The sequence below is a fragment of the Heptranchias perlo genome, chromosome 16 (genome assembly GCF_035084215.1).
Source record: "Heptranchias perlo isolate sHepPer1 chromosome 16, sHepPer1.hap1, whole genome shotgun sequence".
NCBI lineage: Eukaryota > Metazoa > Chordata > Chondrichthyes > Hexanchiformes > Hexanchidae > Heptranchias > Heptranchias perlo.
Window position 1 is genome coordinate 42,597,251 of NC_090340.1, and position 17,882 is coordinate 42,615,132.

Here is a 17,882-nt window from a genome sequence, read left to right on the forward strand (position 1 = left end):
ATGCCTTTCTGTGGTATAATATTCTTCGCTGTGATGACTTCGAAAAGAAAGTATTGTTTAATTCCAGATTAAGATTCATTAATTTGCTACGGTGAGATATGGATAAAGATTAAGTTGAACCCTGACTTCTGTGCAATAGCACTCAATTGGCCATGGCCAGTTGGAATATTATGCTTTATTACAGTTTTATTTATTTGGACTGGCTTCACATTCCTGTGAAGGACCATTCAATATTACAATGTCACTCTCACCACTAATAGAAACCATCTATAAGCCCCCTCCCTGATTCAAGAATGAAGGGAAGAAAGCATTTATCAACGGCTGATCTGATCAAGTATTCAGGGTCTCCACAGTAACAGCCAGTCATGTTGATCTGATTCTGGAACAGTCTGCACATTAAAGCAGTGTTAATAGCAGTAATTTTAACAATCAACCTTTTCCTCGAATCATTCCAGAAAATTAGAAACCACGGGGATAATGGGCTCATTGCGGAAAGTCAAAAGTAACTATGACCTTTTGAGAAAACGTAAATCACCCCAGGCTGGACCGAGGCTTAGGTTGGCCAGGTTTAGCACCTTGTTATAATTTTATAAAACTTGTTTACACAATATTAAAAAAAACTAGGACAAATAACAAAAAAACCCCAGTTCAGAGATTTAAAGACAATGCCATGTGCACACATAAAACTTGGGAACCAACTGACAGTTTCACTGGAGCTCCAACTAATATATGAAGACTTTATGACCAGGCTGGAATGTGGAACAGAGAACAATGTCTGACTGAACCTTTGATTCTGTAGCTGAATTTCATGAATGATATTAATATGTACACAGTGAAAAGTATGTCCTGTTCCTGATCATTCTTCTACCAAAACATTTATACAGCAGATTTTGCATCCAAAAGAACTAAAACTGAGTCTACATTCGGCTCACACTTTTGTGAATTTTTCAAATTCTCTAATTTCATATTGTTGTTGGTTACAAATAAGCTCATATATAGACAGTCTGCTGGCACAGCACTTTGGTCCATCAATGTATTATGCTATATAGTGGGAGAGTATATGTTTGTGCTTATAATTTCCTACATGACAAGTTCCTGACCTTGGGTGGGCCTGGAAGTATAAACTACAAGTGGTGGCTATACACCTCTATGGAAGGAAGAATGTCAGGAAAATCACCCAATGCTAATCCTGTGCAGCTCTACACAGCTGCTTACAAAAAGCGGAGAGAGAATTAAAGAAAGGGAAAGAGAGACGGGAGAGAGAGGAGATATAAGTTAGTGGAGGAAAGAGAGAATAAGAGAGAGGAAAGAGGAGAGAAAAAAAAGAGAGGAAAGTGAAAAAGGATAAATAGCATAGGCCAAGGATTCTAGGAAATAGAAATAGGTTCAGAGTTGCACAGAGCTTTTAATCACATTTCTACTTGAATTATAAAGTTAATCAAATGTGGTCCACTCAGTACTTTATGTCACCAGGATGTGCCCCACTGATCCAAAAGGTTGAACACCACTGATCCACAGAACCCACACGTGACAGGATATGTTTGTTAGTCATCCCACTAAGCTGAGCATCTTAATACATCAGGAAGAAAGAACCTATTTCATATTGTACATTCACACCCAAGCATGTGTACTGTAGGGAGGGGAATTCTACAATCCATTAGCCTGCCCTTGTACGGAACTGTAGGTGGGAAAGGGGCTAACAACAGAATAATTAGAAAAATGATTAAATCTAAGTGCTCTAGCCAGAAACACAATGGGCCCGATATTAGGAGGGAGGCAAGTTGGCAGCGGGGGGGTCGACTGGCCGCGATTGTAAGTAAATTGAAGCCACTTACCTTGGCTTCTTACCTGCACTTACTCACCTCGCCAGTACTCATCCCACCACTACCACTCAACCCAATCATCATACAATCTCATGGCTCTATCTCATACTCACCCTCTCATGCATCTCTTTCACGGTCAGCCTCACTCCACCTGCCACTACCTGTGCTGCAACCACAGGGCATGCATCACTATGTGTAGTAGGAAGCGTAAGGCAAACATGTTGTGAGTATGAAGGGGATGCACAAGGGTGTTTGAGGGTTTGTCATGGTTTTTACTTATATTTGATTTCTGATCAACTCACATTACATATTATATTGTCACCACTACTGCCACGTCTTGGCCACTCTTGACTGGCTTGTGCAATAATGCCCTTTCATGAGGTTCTCCATGAACACCCTTGATGCCACCCGCTGGGTCACCCTACAGTGGGTGTATGTGTAGTTGCATGACTGCTTTGTGCAGGTGCCTGTTGCGCAGCACTGTGTTGTGTAGCTCCACGTGGCGGAGGTGGACTGCTTGCCTGGCGAGGCTGGTGATGTTGTTCGTCCTCCAATGGAGTGATGAATGCAGCAATGGACGCCCCCCCCACCCATCCTGATGGTGTGAGTGTGAGGGGGTCCACAAAGTAGGTAAATGTGATTGGACAGCAGTGTTTAGGGTATGATTTAATAATTTGGAGTGTGGAGACAACGGTGTGGCAGGCAAAACTTTATCTGAGGTGACAGAGTGCCCTGCTGCAATAAATGAGGGTTTACCCCGCACCTGTTAAACGGACCTTTGCAGCTGCCACTGGCTGCTGGCTGCAACACGTCTGTTTAAACAGGGAGTGTTTCCCCCAGCATGGGAAACACGCTCTGGGTAGTCCAAAATCCGAATCCTCCTAAAATCTCCAACTAATGAGGTCTGTAAACCACCTCAAGTACCCAGATAATGATCTTAAGTGGGATCCCGCTGGCTTTGATTGCCGGTGGGAGTCTCGCATGCGGGGGCTGTGCGCGCACCAATTCGTGTCATTGGGGAACCCGGAGGTGGGCGGGTTGGAGCCGGGCTCCGGACCCGCTCCGGAAATCCCCAATTTTAGGAGCCCCCCTGCCATGAACGCACCCGCTCGGCCATCGGAAAATTGACCCCAATGTGTCTCACTAACTAATACTGTTGCACAAGTCCAGGTGGTGTTCTATTGTACCCAGAAAACTGCTTTCTATGTTCAGCACTTTGTTCTCGTGATAACATTTTGAAAGTCGGCTTGGGCAAGCAATGTAAGAAATCAAATCAATGTGCCAATGAGCAAAGGTTGCCGCATTCCTCTGTGCTGCAATATCATACCAATGCATAATATCAGGTTACTTAATGAGAAGTGTATAGCCCATTGTCATAAAGAATGTATCACTCATTAACATTGCCTTCCAATTATGAATAGATCATTTGTGCACTACAGGGATTACAAGTATTCATATATTGGTGAAATATATTCTAGTTACTATAAGGGAACAAATTGTCCCTTCAGAATAACTTGGAATTATATTTCATATTATATATATAAAAAAACACAATAAACTCAAAAGTTGCCTTAGCACACCTTGTTCAAACTTGCCTAAAGATTAAACCTGCTTCTTTATTTATTTCACATCTCAAAGCATATTCTGTCTGCCTCTATTGGTGGACTAGCCCAGTGCCCTGGTCAGTATTCCTCCCTCAAGCAGCACTACCAAAATAAAAACTAGATTATCTGGTCACCGGTGTCATTTGCTGTTTGTGGGTCCTTGCTATGCACAGCTGGTGACCACATTTGCCTATATAACACTAGCAGTTGCATTTCACAAGCAGTTCACTTTGTGAAGTGATTTAAGATGCCCTAAAGAGATGATAAAGTGCCATATAAAAGCAAGTTCTTTCTTTCAAGGTTTATCTGCTGTCGCCCATGATTCTGTGACAATAGTGTCAATATTTCAACTTGTTATGGATTCTGATAGTTTCTCAAAGTTGTACTGGCAGAGGTTTTGGGGTAAGGATCCTGAAGAATTGTGCATGGTATAGGGGGACAAAGAATGGGAAATAAAAGAGCACAAAAAAGGGAAGGAAAATCAGCGTAACACTCTTTTAAAAAAAAATCAGTATCTAAGTTAACACAAGCTTAAAAAATCTTCCACATGAGCTTTTGCGTAGTCTTAAGTACCTTGTGAAGCAGTCTCAAAACCTTAAAGCTTCTTGTGTTTTTACAGCTGAAATTTTATGAAAAAGCAACAGGCCATTGCAAATTAATGGAAACTTTCTTTATAGAATAGAATCATAGAAATTTATGCCACAGAAGGAGGCCATTTGGCCCACCGTGTCTGTGCCGGCCGAAAATGAGCCATCCAGCCTAATCCCACTTTCCAGCACTTGGTCCGTAGTCTTGTAGGTCACCTCAGTTGCACATCCAGGTACTTTTTAAATGAGTTGAGGGTTTCTGTCTCTACCACCCTTTCAGGCAGTGAGTTCCAGACCCCCACCGCACTCTGGGTGAAAATATTTTTCCTCTGCTCCCCTCTAATCCTTCTACCAATCACTTTAAATATATGCCCCCTGGTTATTGATCTCTCTGCTAAGGGAAATAGGTCCTTCCTATCCACTCCATCTAGGCCCCTCAATTAAATCACCCCTCAGCCTCCTCTATTCCAAGAGAACAACCCCAGCCTATCCAATCTTTCCTCATAACTAAAATTCTCCAGTCCTGGCAACATCATCGTAAATCTCCTCTGTACCCTCTCTAGTGCAATCACATCCTTCCTGTAATGTGGTGACCAGAACTGTACACAGTACTCAAGCTGTGCCCTAACCAGTGTTTTATATAGTTCCAGCATAACCTACCTGCTCTTATATTCTATGCCTCGGCTAATAAAGGAAAGTATTCCATATGCCTTCTTAACCATCTTATCTATCTGTCCTGCTACCATCATGGATCCGTGGACATGATCTCCAAGGTCCCTCACTTCCTCTACACCTTTCAGTATCCTCCCATTTATTGTGTACTCCCATGCCTTGTTTGCCCTCTCCAAATGCATTACCTCACACGTCTCCTGACTGAATTCTATTTGCTACTTTTCTGCCCACCTGACCAGTCCATTGATATCTTCCTGCAGTCTACAGCTTTCTTCCTCACTATCATCCACAAGGCCAATCTTTGTACCATCTGCAAACATCTTAATCATGCCCCCTACATTTAAGTCCAAACCATTAATATATATAACAAAAAGCAATGGACCTAGTACTGAGCCCTGCGGAACCCCACTGGAAACAGCCTTCCAGTCACAAAAATACCCGTCGACCATTACACTGAGCCAATTTTGGATCCAACTTGCCAATCTCCCTTGGATCCCATGGGCTTGTACTTTTTTGACCAGTCTGCCATGTGGGACCTTGTCAAAAGTCTTGCTAAAATCCATGTAGACTACATCAAATGCACTACCCTCATCGACCCTCCTTCTTACCTCCTCAAAAAATTCAATCAAGTTAGTCAGACATGACCTTCCCTTAACAAATCCATAACGACTGTCCTTGATTACTCCATGCCTTTCTAAGTGACGGTTTATCCTGTCCCTCAGAATTGAGTACAATTATTTGCCCACCAACGAGGTTAGACTGACTGGCCTGTAATTACTCGGTCTATCCCTCACTCCCTTTTTAAACAATGGTACAATGTTAGAAGTCCTCCAATCCTCTGGCACCATGCCTGTATCCAGTGAGGATTAGAAAATGATGGTCAGAGCCTCCGCTATTTCCTCCCTTGCTTCTTTTAACAGCCCTGGATACATTTCATCCGGCCCTGGTGATTTATTTACTTTCAAAGAAGCTAATCCCCTTAATACTTCCTCTCTCACTAAGTTTATCCCATCCAATACTTCACATTCTTCCTCCATAACTACAATGTCTGCATCGTCCCTCTCTTTTGTGAAGACAGACGCAAAGTATTCATTAAGAACCGTACCAACATGTTACACCTCCACACATATGTTACTTTTTTGGCCTCTAAAAGGCCCTACTCTTTCCTTAGTTATCCTCTTGCTCTTAATGTATTTATAAAACATTTTTGGGTTTTCCTTGATTTTACTTGCCAATATTTTTTCATGTCCTCTCTTTGGTTTCCTAATTTCTTTTTTAATTTCTCCCCTGCACTTTTTAAACTCGATGTGGAGATGCCGGTGATGGACTGGGGTTGACAAATGTAAAGAATCTTACAACACCAGGTTATAGTCCAACAATTTTATTTGAAAATCATAAGCTTTCAGAGGCTTTCTCCTTCGTCAGGTGAATTGGAAATCCTTGAACGTTTCGCATTTATATTCAGAGAACAATACCTGGTGATTACAGATAATCTTTCCAACTGCCCGTTGTCAAGGCAATCAAAGTGTTCAGACAGAGAGGTGTTACCTACACGACCAGTGAATATACAAACGACCAGAACACAAAACAGAGAGAGAGAGGGAGAAACATCCGAAAGGAAGAGAAAGACAGAACTTTTTAAACTCATCTAGGCTTTCTGTAGTATTGAGTTCTCGATGTCTGACATAAGCTTTCCTTTTCTGCCTTATGCTCCTTGACATCCAGGGTGCTCTAGATTTGGCAGCCCCACCCTTTTTCTTTGTGGGAACATGTTTACTCTGCACCCCTTGAATCTTCCCCTTGAATGCTTCCCACTGCTCTGACATTGATTTACCTTCAAGTAGCTGTTTCTAGTTCACTTTTGTTAAATCACTTCTTAGCTCAGTAAAATTGGCCTTTCCACAATTGAGAACTTTAACTTCTGTTCTATCTTTGTCCTTTTCCATAACTATGCTAAAACTAACTGAATTATGATCGCTACCACCAAAATGCTCTCCCACTGATACCCCTTCCACCTGCCCAGCCTCATTTCTTAAACCTAAATCCAGAACTGCCCCCTCTCTTGTTGGGCTTGCTACGTACTGGCTAAAAAAGTTCTCCTGAATGCAATTTAAGAATATTGTGCCCTCTATACCCTTCACACTGTTTGTGTCCCAGTTAATATTAGGGTAGTTGAAATCCCCTGCTATTACTGCCCTATTGTTTTTGCACTTCTCAGAAATTTGCCTTCATATTTGCTCTTCTATCTCTCTCTGACTGTTTGGGGGTCTATAGTACACTTCCAGTAGTTTGACTGCTCCTTTTTTGATCCTTAGCTCAACCTATATGGACTCATTTGATGATCCTTCTAACATATGATCCCTCCTCACAGCTGTAATTGTTTCTTTAACCAAAATTGCCACCCCCTCCTTTTTTATCCCCTTCTCTATCTCGTCTGAAAACCCTGCAACAAGGAACGTTGAGCTGCCATTCCTGCCCCTCTTTAAGCCATGTTTCTGTAACAGCTAAGATATTGTACTGCCACGTGTCCATCTGTGCCCTCAGCTCATCTGCCTTATTCACTATACTTGGAAATTGAGATGACACTGTGAGTTTATTCCAGGCATCACTGCTCTACCTAATCTAACCAGGAAACTTTATTTGTCACCTAGAGAATACAAAAAGGTATAAAGCTTTAAATGATATTTCTGCCTTCCTAAACACTAGAATTGTATCTTTGAGTGTGCAGTATTCATTCCTGGAATGGCACACATTAGCGTAGTAAAATATCCAGTCTGTGCACTGTCCTACACTTAGAACCGAGCAGCTTGGCACAGTTCAAAGGTACCAACTTCAGTGCTAAGAAACAAAAAATGATGCCAATACAAGGACTTTGCCAAAGAAATACGCAGGCTGTCTGCTTGCTATTCGTAGCTGGTCTCTTTTTAACCTTCGATACTAATTCATATTGTTCTCTAGGCAGCTCTTATAATGGCCCTGGATTTTGGTTGTTGTGATTGGCTGATATTTATCTGTTACTTCACTGATTTGGTTGTCAGTTTCATATACTTTTCACCCATAGTAATGCCACATAGATGCAGAGATTACTTAGTTTCACAATCAGGCAAGGAACTTGATGGTGTCACAGAGAGGAAAACAGAGCCACCCTCCTTTCAACCACCTCAAGCAGCATCACCTCCAATTCAGCAGCCATCAAACAGGGGGTAAGGTTTTGGGCTGCGTAGTCACTTGTCTGCAGACTCATAGGGCTCGGTTTTCAAATGGTGGCGGGATGGTAGCGGGGGGGGCGGTCAATGGGCGCTTGGCAAACCCGGATAATAAAATCTTACCGTTCCCCATGCGGTCGCAAGTTAATTGATGCTCATTAATATTGTTTCCAGGAAAGCTGCCCAAGTAAGTTGAAAATCATTGTAACTACCTATGATGTAACAAATAAAATACCTTAAGTTTTTTTTAAATTCGTTCATGGGATGTGGGCGTCGCTGGCAAGGCCAGCATTTATTGCCCATCAGAAGGTGTTGGTGAGCCGCCTTCTTGAACCGCTGCAGTCGTGTGGTGAAGGTTCTCCCACAGTGCTGTTAGGAAGGGAGTTCCAGGATTTTGACCCAGCGACGATGAAGGAACGGCAATATATTTCCAAGTCGGGATGGTGTGTGACTTGGAGGGGAATGTGCAGGTGGTGTTGTTCCCATGTGCCTGCTGCTCTTGTCCTTCTGGGTGGTAGAGGTCGCGGGTTTGGGAGGTGCTGTCGAAGAAGCCTTGGCGAGTTGCTGCAGTGCATCCTGTGGATGGTACACACTGCAGCCATTGTGCATCTGTGGTGAAGGGAGTGAATGTTAAGGGTGGTGGATGGTCTGCCAATCAAGCGGGCTGCTTTGTCCTGGATGGTGTCGAGCTTCTTGAGTGTTGTTGGAGCTGCTCTCATCCAGGCAAGTGGAGAGTATTCCATCACACTCCTGACTTGTGCCTTGTAGATGGTGGAAAGGCTTTGGGGAGTCAGGAGGTGAGTCACTCGCCGCAGAATACCCAGCCTCTGACCTGCTCTTGTAGCCACAGTATTTATATGGCTGGTCCAGTTAAGTTTCTGGTCAATGGTGACCCCCCGATGTTGATGGTGGGGGATTCGGCGATGGTAATGCCGTTGAATGTCAAGGGGAGGTGGTTAGACTCTCTTGTTGGAGATGGTCATTGCCTGGCACTTGTCTGGTGCGAATGTTACTTGCCACTTATGAGCCCAAGCCTGGATGTTGATCAGGTCTTGCTGCATGCGGGCTCAGACTGATTCATTATTTGAGGCGTTGCGAATGGAACTGAACACTGTGCAATCATCAGCGAACATCCCCATTTCTGACCTTATAATGGAGGGAAGGTCATTGATGAAGCAGCTGAAGATGGTTGGGCCTAGGACACTGCCCTGAGGAACTCCTGCAGCAATGTCCTGGGCTGAGATGATTGGCCTCCAACAACCACTACCATCTTCCTTTGTGCTAGGTATGACTTCAGCCACTGGAAAGTTTTCCCCTGATTCCCATTGACTTCAATTTTACTAGGGCTCCTTGGTGACACACTCGGTCAAATGCTGCCTTGATGTCAAGGGCAGTCACTCTCACCTCACCTCTGGAATTCAGCTCTTTTGTCCATGTTTGGACCAAGGCTGTAATGAGGTCTGGAGCCGAGTGGTCCTGGTGGAACCCAAACTGAGCATCAGTGAGCAGGTTATTGGTGAGTAAGTGCCGCTTGATAGCACTGTCGACGACACCTTCCATCACTTTGCTGATGATTGAGAGTAGACTGATGGGGCGGTAATTGGCCGGATTGGATTTGTCCTGCTTTTTGTGGACAGGACATACCTGGGCAATTTTCCACATTGTCGGGTAGATCCCAGTGTTGTAGCTGTACTGGAACAGCTTGGCTGGAGGCGCAGCTAGTTCTGGAGCACAAGTCTTCAGCACTACAGCCGGGATGTTGTTGGGGCCCATAGCCTTTGCTGTATCCGGTGCACTCAGCCGTTTCTGGATATCACATGGAGTGAATCGAATTGGCTGAAGACTGGCTTCTGTGATTGCGGGGATATTGGGAGGAGGCCGAGATGGATCATCCACTCGGCACTTCTGGCTGAAGATGGTTGCACACGCTTCAGCCTTGTCTTTTGCACTCACGTGTTGAACTCCGCCATCATTGAGGATGGGGATGTTTACAGAGCCTCCTCCTCCCGTTAGTTGTTTAATTGACCAACACCATTCACGACTGGATGTGGCAGGACTGCAGAGCTTTGATCTGATCCGTTGGTTGTGGAATCGCTTAGCTCTGTCTATAGCATGTTGCTTCCGCTGTTTAGCATGCATGTAGTCCTGTGTTGTAGCTTCACCAGGTTGGCAGCTCATTTTTAGGTATGCCTGGTGCTGCTCCTGGCATGCTCTTCTACACTCCTCAATGAACCAGGGTTGATCCCCTGGCTTGTTGGTAATGGTAGAGTGAGGAATATGCCGGACCATGAGGTTACAGATTGTGCTAGAATACAATTCTGCTGTTGCTGATGGCCCACAGCGCCTCATGGATGCCCAGTTTTGTGCTGCTAGATCTGTTCTGAATCTATCCTATTTAGCACGGTGGTAGTGCCACACAACACGTTGGATGGTGTCCTCAGTGCGAAGACGGGACTTAGTCTCCACAAGGACTGTGCGGTGGTCACTCCTACTGATACTGTCATGGACAGATGCATTTGCAACAGGTGGATTGGTGAGGACGAGGTCAAGTAAGTTTTTCCCTCGTGTTGGTTTGCTCACCACCTGCCGCAGGCCCAGTCTGGCAGCTATGTCCTTCAGGACTCGGCCAGCTCGGTCAGTAGTGGTGCTACCGAGCCACTCTTGGTGATGGACATTGAAGTCCCCCACCCAGAGTACATTCTGTGCCCTTGCTACCCTCAGTGCTTCCTCCAAGTGGTGTTCAACATGGAGGAGGACTGATTCATCAGCTGAGGGAGGACGGTAGGTGGTAATCAGCAGGAGGTTTCCTTGCCCATGTTTGACCTGATGCCATGAGATTTCAGGGGGTCCAGAGTCAATGTTGAGGACTCCCAGGGCCACTCCCTCCTGACTGTATATCACTGTACCGCCACCTCTGGTGGGTCTGTCCTGCCGGTGGGACAGGGCATACCCAGGGATGGTGATGGAAGAGTCTGGGATGTTGGCTGAAAGGTATGATTCTGTGAGTATGGCTATGTCAGGCTGTTGCTTGACTAGTCTGTGGGACAGCTCTCCCAATTTTGGCACAAGTCCCCAGATGTTAGTGAGGAGGACTTTGCAGGGTCGTCTGGGCTTGGTTTGCCTTTGTCGTGTCCGGTGCCTAGTGGTCTGATGCCGGGTGGTCCGTCCGATTTTATTCTTATTGTGACTCAATGAGGTACATTTGCTTCTTTAAATATCATCCTACCAGCATTAATTTTCAAATGAATGCCTCCCCGCCCCCAACGCACCTGGACGTTCATTTGAAAATCGAGCCCATGGTTGCATATTAGAATTTCTCACCCTTATGTTTGCTTGTCACTTCTGAGCCCTCTCCCCCTTTCAGTCTGGGAAAGTCTGCTAATGAGCCAAAGGCTGTTAATAATTGTTTCCCTATTCTACCACTTCCCTTTAATTTTCAATATCCCTTTTAGTTTCACCTGCAAATGAGCTGAACAACAAAAATTGAGTGCTATTAGCACATTACCACTCTGGCAAGATTTATACCAGTTCTTAACCATTTCAAGAAAGAATGAACGAACAAACTTGCATTTATATACTGCTTTTCATGACATCCCAAAGCGCTCCACAGCCAATTCAATACTTTTACTGTAATGTAGGTAAACATGGCAGTCAATTTGCACACAGTACAATCTCACAAACAACAATGAGATAAATGACCAGACAAAATTTTTTGATAATGTTGGTTGAGGGATAAATGTTGTCGAGGACACCAGAACTCTCCGGTTCTTCCTTGAATAGGATCTCTTACATCCACCCGAAAAGGCAGCTGGGCCCTTGGTTTAGTGCCTCATCTAAAAAGTGGCATCTCTGATAGTTCAGTGCAGTACTGAGGGAATGCTGCACTATCAGCATAGATTATGTGTTCAAAGTCTCTGACTTGAACCCATGACTTTCTGACTCAGAGGCAAAAGTGCAAGCATTGAGCCAAGGCTGACACCTACTGAACTGGCTTACACCAGTAGACAGAAATTAGTGTCCATAGTTCTAATCCATATAGACCAGTAGGTTTGAGGTTCTGCAATGAATTAGGTGATCTCAGCTAGATTGGCAGTAGCGATGGCACAACTAACTATCAAGTAACTTCTGCTGAAAAATGCACTCGTGTGGATACCAGGGAGTACAGGATTGGGCTGCTATGTGATGCCTTCCTCCACATGATTGAATAATCGTATAGCATTCATCGTTTGGGCTTACACATGGACAATGGTCATTTGGGTGAGATACTGGAGGCTGCCCAATGTCCACGGAACTGTACACAGCAGAAGTCAATACTTTCAGGTGAGGAAGAGCGCAGCATAGGGTAAAAACAAAAAACACACAATTGGGACCTCCCAAGCTTCTGAAGGTCCTAGTGACTTTTATATATAACCAAAGTTGTCCAATTAAGACATATATTCTGTTGCCACACATCTAATAGCTATGTCTTAAATTGTTCATCTGTCAAGTAATAGCTATCAAACTATATTGTTCAGTTTCTATTGCAATCTATTCTAAATAACCGATCCATGAAATTGAATATTTCTGTTACGTGAACAAAAGGTAATATGAATCTCTGAATTACTCTAACTGACAGACACATACCTGTCCTTCTGTACATAGTGGAGGGGAAATCTTCTCCGTTGAATCTGAAATGAAAAAATAAATAGGTTACCAAGACCAACAATTCCTAGGGGACATATTTCATTACAACAATTCAAATAAAAGTTATACTTTAATGTTTTTATTAACTTTTTGTCAACTAGTGCTTTTACTAGATCTATAACTTCACTGTAAGCAGACAAGATGTTCCATCTAACGTTCCAAGATCACATAAAATTCTCAAATCCATGGTAGTCATATTCTCCCTGTCCCATTATTTTTCTGTTCTTAAAATATCGTAACATTTACCAAGAGCTCCCTGCCTAAAGTATTTATCCATTTCAAGCTGGAACAGTTGAGGAAAGCTTTATTCCATAATGATCCAAAGTAAGCAGAAAAGCCAAAATATGCCAGTTTTTAATAAAGCAGAAAATATAACAGGTTTATTTTACATGACAACAAGTCTTTGAGGAAAATTAACAAACATTAAAAACACAAATATACAAGTGATCAAGCTGAGCACTGACACTGGCAATGATTAGGAGTTCAAAGTCCAGCCTGGACGCCAGCAATGACTTACCTTTGCTGGATGATTTTTGCCATTTCTTAGTCAAGCTACACTTAGGGGCGTTCTCACAATGAATGGTTAGCTTCATACTTCAAGTGGAATCGACTGAATATTTCAATGTTCTCCAGATGGCAATTTAAAAAATCAATGAATTCAACAGAAAGAGTCTACAACTTGCTCATCAACTGGTTCCTAAATTACAATCAACATTTAATTTTTAGCATTTTGTAGTATGAACAGATTACATGAAGAACCATGGAATATGATTTACATTCCACTCTGACTATATAAAACGCATGACTTTGTTTCTCATGAATTGTCTGGTCAGTCTGGTTGCAGGATATAAATCATGTTCCACAATTCCTCTTCATTTTTTTAAATACAGAAATGGTTGAGGGTAAGGCTGGTTAAAAGGAGTTATTTCAGAGTATCCTTTTAATTCTTCTAACTGAACAGTGGTCAATGACAAAAACTAGCTATCCTTGAACACGTGACTGCATTTCAGCTAACTACATGCAGGATTCAAGCCAAGGGTTTCATAATTGTGCAGTGGAGGCTCGGTAGTCCAACCACATTGGCCAAAAATATATTTTAAACAAGTTCTACTTCATAAAGTTTGTGAAACACTGCAATGACTTGGGACCAATGTTTATACTGTTCAATGGATAAACATTACAATGTTTGTCCTAGTGTAAAACAATATAATAGCTGACAATTTCTTTTATAGAATGCTCCCAAGAATGTGTGGTGTATTGTAGGAAAACAGGTTTTGCTGGAATTAAATTCAAAGCTGTTGGCTCACATTGCAGTAAATGTTTCAAGTGCTCATCAATCCAAGATTGCTAACTTGATCCAAGCACAGACTTCTTGCAAAGATTTGTTTTCACAGTATTTTGATGGAATATAAAGTTGCTGTTTTAAACTGGTCCACATAAACAACCCTAAGTGGAGGATAATTAGTAGGGAAGACTGGGATATACAGTTTACTCCACAAATGAGAAAGCTATTTTGACTGAGGGGTGACAGTCATGAGGTCTTCCTCACAAGTGGAATAAACCATTTTTTTCCTGTTATCCTCATTAAGTTTTGTTTATATGTTTATTGCATTCTAATTCAGATTACAAGTACAATAATGTAATTCAGCTTCTCACACATATTGTTTCTCTAGAGTCCAAATACTGTTGTTTTCAAAAGTGAATCATGAAGCTACCACCATTATTTAGAAGATGCCTCTAAATTCATTGATAGCTGTTGTGCAGAAAGATCCAGGACTCTTGTGACATCAATTTTGAACAACAGGTTAAAAGTTTGGAATAACTGTTACAAAGCACCAGTTTACTGGTTTACAGCAGAAGTTCTACTTGCAATCTGCTCTTTTGATGCTAGGGATATCAGCAGAAATCAGACAAATTTTAATTTGTTGTCTTACAATTATAGTTATATTATTTGAAGACATATCATAGTTTTTAATTTTTAAAACTCAATTGGTTCACTAATATCGTTTAGGGAAGGAAGCCTGCCGTCCTTCCCCTGCCTGGCCTATGTGACTCCATTCCCAGTGATGTGGTTGACTCCTAACTGGTCTAGGAAGCCACTCAGTTATATCAAACTGCTACCAGCGGTTCAAGAATGCGACCCACCGCCTTCTCAGGACAACTAGGGATGGGCAATAAATGCTGGCAATGCTCACATCCCGACAATGAATTAAAAAAAACAACTGAGGACAAAGCGTTTAGTCCACTTAATCCACAAAACTACATCAAGAATTGCATAGAAATTAAGTCAAAACAAATCAGTATAGTCAAATCAGTTCAACAAGGCACATCACAACCTTCCATAATTGATGGAGTTCAGTAATGCTGTCCATAAAACAGAATTAAAAGTAATTTTCAAAATTTTAACCTTATTGAGAAGAGATGGGTCATCAAATGCAAACCTTTTGCCGATTGCTACTTAATTTTCCCACATACTGTGAGCTACCATTAGAGAGCTCTCATTGTGATAACTTTTCTATTCCTCGCAAAAACCCCACTTAAGTTGACAAAACAGCTCAAAGCCTGATAAACAGTCCTTTAACGATTCCTACAAATTTCTGTATGTGCTTACAAATACTTCTTTGTATGTATGTAACTGATTTAATAGATAAGCTCTGTGCACGTATATAAATCTTATTTTAATAAAATATACCAAACTGTGAACCCTATTTAATATTATAATGGTGGATGTCCACCTTTGTAATGTGATACTTTCACATGATTTACTAACTCAAACATCACACAATAGATATGAACAATTGACAGCAACATTCCTCCTGTTGATAATTCTAGCAAAAAGACAGTTTGTGTACAAAATAGGAATTTCTCCATGATTAGAGACACCTCCCAGATGAACTTGAAAAACAGGTGGACAGTGAACTTTGACTCATACAAGAGAAACATAAAGATATATAGCTGCAGTACCTGTTCCCTAAAGGGGACTTGGATTAAAGAACAGTGGATTAACTGGTTTTGTCACTTGTGTGTTAACAAGACTGCCACGTTATTACAACAACTGATAATTTCACAGTTCCCCTTTGCATATCTTGTTTATGCAAAGTATATGAAGTCCATATACCATTTTAAAACATAAATTTATAAAATACAAATGTTATATACAAGAGCAGAGGAAACCTGAATATTCTTCCATTATAAGTGAACTTCCTCTTCTTCTCCCTGGAGGTGACTGGGCAGAATTTTGAAAATCCCTTAAGTACTAAATTCACCAAGGCTAACTTAATTCCAACCAATACTCAATACACCAGTCATGGAACTTCTTTCAATATTTGGCTCTGCATCACGCCATAAACAACATAACTTTCTTTCCTTTTAAATTCATTGCCAGGCACTGTTTGTAACACTGAAATTCCATGAAGCAAGTGGCAGGGTGGGAATGAGTGCTGTAAGATACCAAAATAAAGTAGATTGAGAGTTGTATGGAATGCAAGTAAATTTTGTTTTGTAATTTTGTACAGGTATGAATCTACTGATTGTCCTCCTGTGTAACTTCTGGAGGTAAGGCACCAGCTACAGTTAATAAAAGGCAAGCAACTCATGCTCAGTTCTCTGCCAATAGCACTCTTGAACTGGCTGCGAGATGGACATGGCAGTGGCCCTGGGATTTTCTTTACACCCATGAGTTGTTGTTTCTACTTGGCACTGTACCAGCAGCAGTTGAGATTGGGAACTCAGCAGAATAGGAGGGGAGAGGAAATAAGTACAGAATTTAAGTTAAATGTGTGAACAAATAAGCATCCAGGCTGCATTTGGCAGCACAGAATTCTTGTGCTAAAATATTAAGTCTAGCTAGAACCATTAAAGTAATAAGATCCATTATTTTATGCTCACGCACTGAACTCCAAAACTATGTGTTATCAATATTAACAAATAAATGAAAGGGAACTGTAATCCATTCAACAAGTTCAGGTGACATTCAGAAATATTATGTGGACTCCATGACTGGATTAAGACAGCTCTTAAATTCTGTGTAACAAGTTCTTCCCTGGATCTAATCTGGCAAACTTGCTTCAGAACAAGTACTGGACAATTGCTCTGCCAGAGTATTCTAAAAAGCATCCCTTAAAACATGAAACCAATAAGTGACCTTGACGAGATTGAAACAAATTGATATCAAACATTCATATCCTGTATTATTGCAAAAAAATAGGTTGGCTAATTAAGGAAATGGATTGTAAGACATGACTTTTCATTCATTCTCTTCCCGAGATTTAAATAATCTTGAGTTTTGTAAAGTGTTGTGCTAGGTGTTCATTTCATTCGTGCAATGATTCAGTAATTATCTACAGCTCAGGAAGAGCTGCTGCTAACTGGCTAACTGCTAATGAAACTACAAACTGAGCTGTAGTTGTGAGATCACAAGTATCTGTGTTTGACATGGGACATGGCGAGCTGTAATTGTGAGATGGCAACTTCTCTGTGGTATATGGGACATGGCTAGCTGTAATTCTGGTATGGCTAGCTTCTCTGTGGACGATGGGATATGGTTGTAACTGTGATGGGACAAGGCTGGTGTTAAAGTGATAAGACTAGAAACTTATGGGTCGATATGGTTGGGTTGCCTGCTGCTGTAACTGTTGATGCGACAGTACTGTCTTGCCTCTTACCTGTAATCGGTGGCCTCTTCGCCTCCCCGCAGAGAGAGACAGTGCCATCCTGATGCAGCAGGATGGTTGCCAGCTCCCTGACGCGGCCGATGCGCACCTGCTCCTGGGGCCAGTCTCTGTGTAACGAGCGGCAGCATTGGTAACACACCGCCCAGGCTTGCTCTTCATTGATCGGCTGCTCGTAGGCTCTCAGGATCTCATCCAGGGATAAAACCTGCGGCTCCAACACATCGCCGTACCCGGCTACTTGCTGCTGAGGTTCTCCATCACTGCCCGACCTGGCCATTTCTCCTTCGGGTTCTCATTTCTACTTGCCAGCGTTTCTCCAGGTTTCCATAACAGCGAGTCCCTGTCCGAGTCCGCAGCTCCGGTGTCAATCAGCCGGCACCATGTGATCGCCCTGCTTCGGGGCCAGTCCCAGTCCCAGCCCAGCCTCCTAAACACACAGCCAAATGGGAGGAGAGAAGCCAGAGGAGAAAACAAAATCAGAGACAGACCGAGACAGGCGGCTCAGGTTTGAATAAATTGCAGCTTTTGGAAAGTATCCCGCAAACCGGGTATTGACTGCTGGACTCACCATAAATGTTCGCCCACAGGCTTAATGTATGGGTTGCTGCTCGGTATACAATATTGTAAATATATG

General features: G+C 42.5%; 1 protein-coding gene across 1 annotated transcript in view; it reads right to left on the reverse strand.

Moving 5' to 3' along the window:
* Nucleotides 1-17,598, reverse strand: part of spire2 (spire-type actin nucleation factor 2) — a 74,873-nt gene extending 57,275 nt beyond the window's left edge. The window contains exons 1-2 of the mRNA XM_067998022.1: nucleotides 17,240-17,598; nucleotides 12,516-12,559 (exon numbers count right to left, since the gene is read on the reverse strand). Of these exons, the coding sequence (XP_067854123.1) occupies nucleotides 12,516-12,559; nucleotides 17,240-17,525 (330 nt within the window). The 5' untranslated portion in view covers nucleotides 17,526-17,598. The remainder of the gene's footprint in view (nucleotides 1-12,515; nucleotides 12,560-17,239) is intronic.
* Between the last annotated feature and the right edge of the window lie 284 nt (nucleotides 17,599-17,882).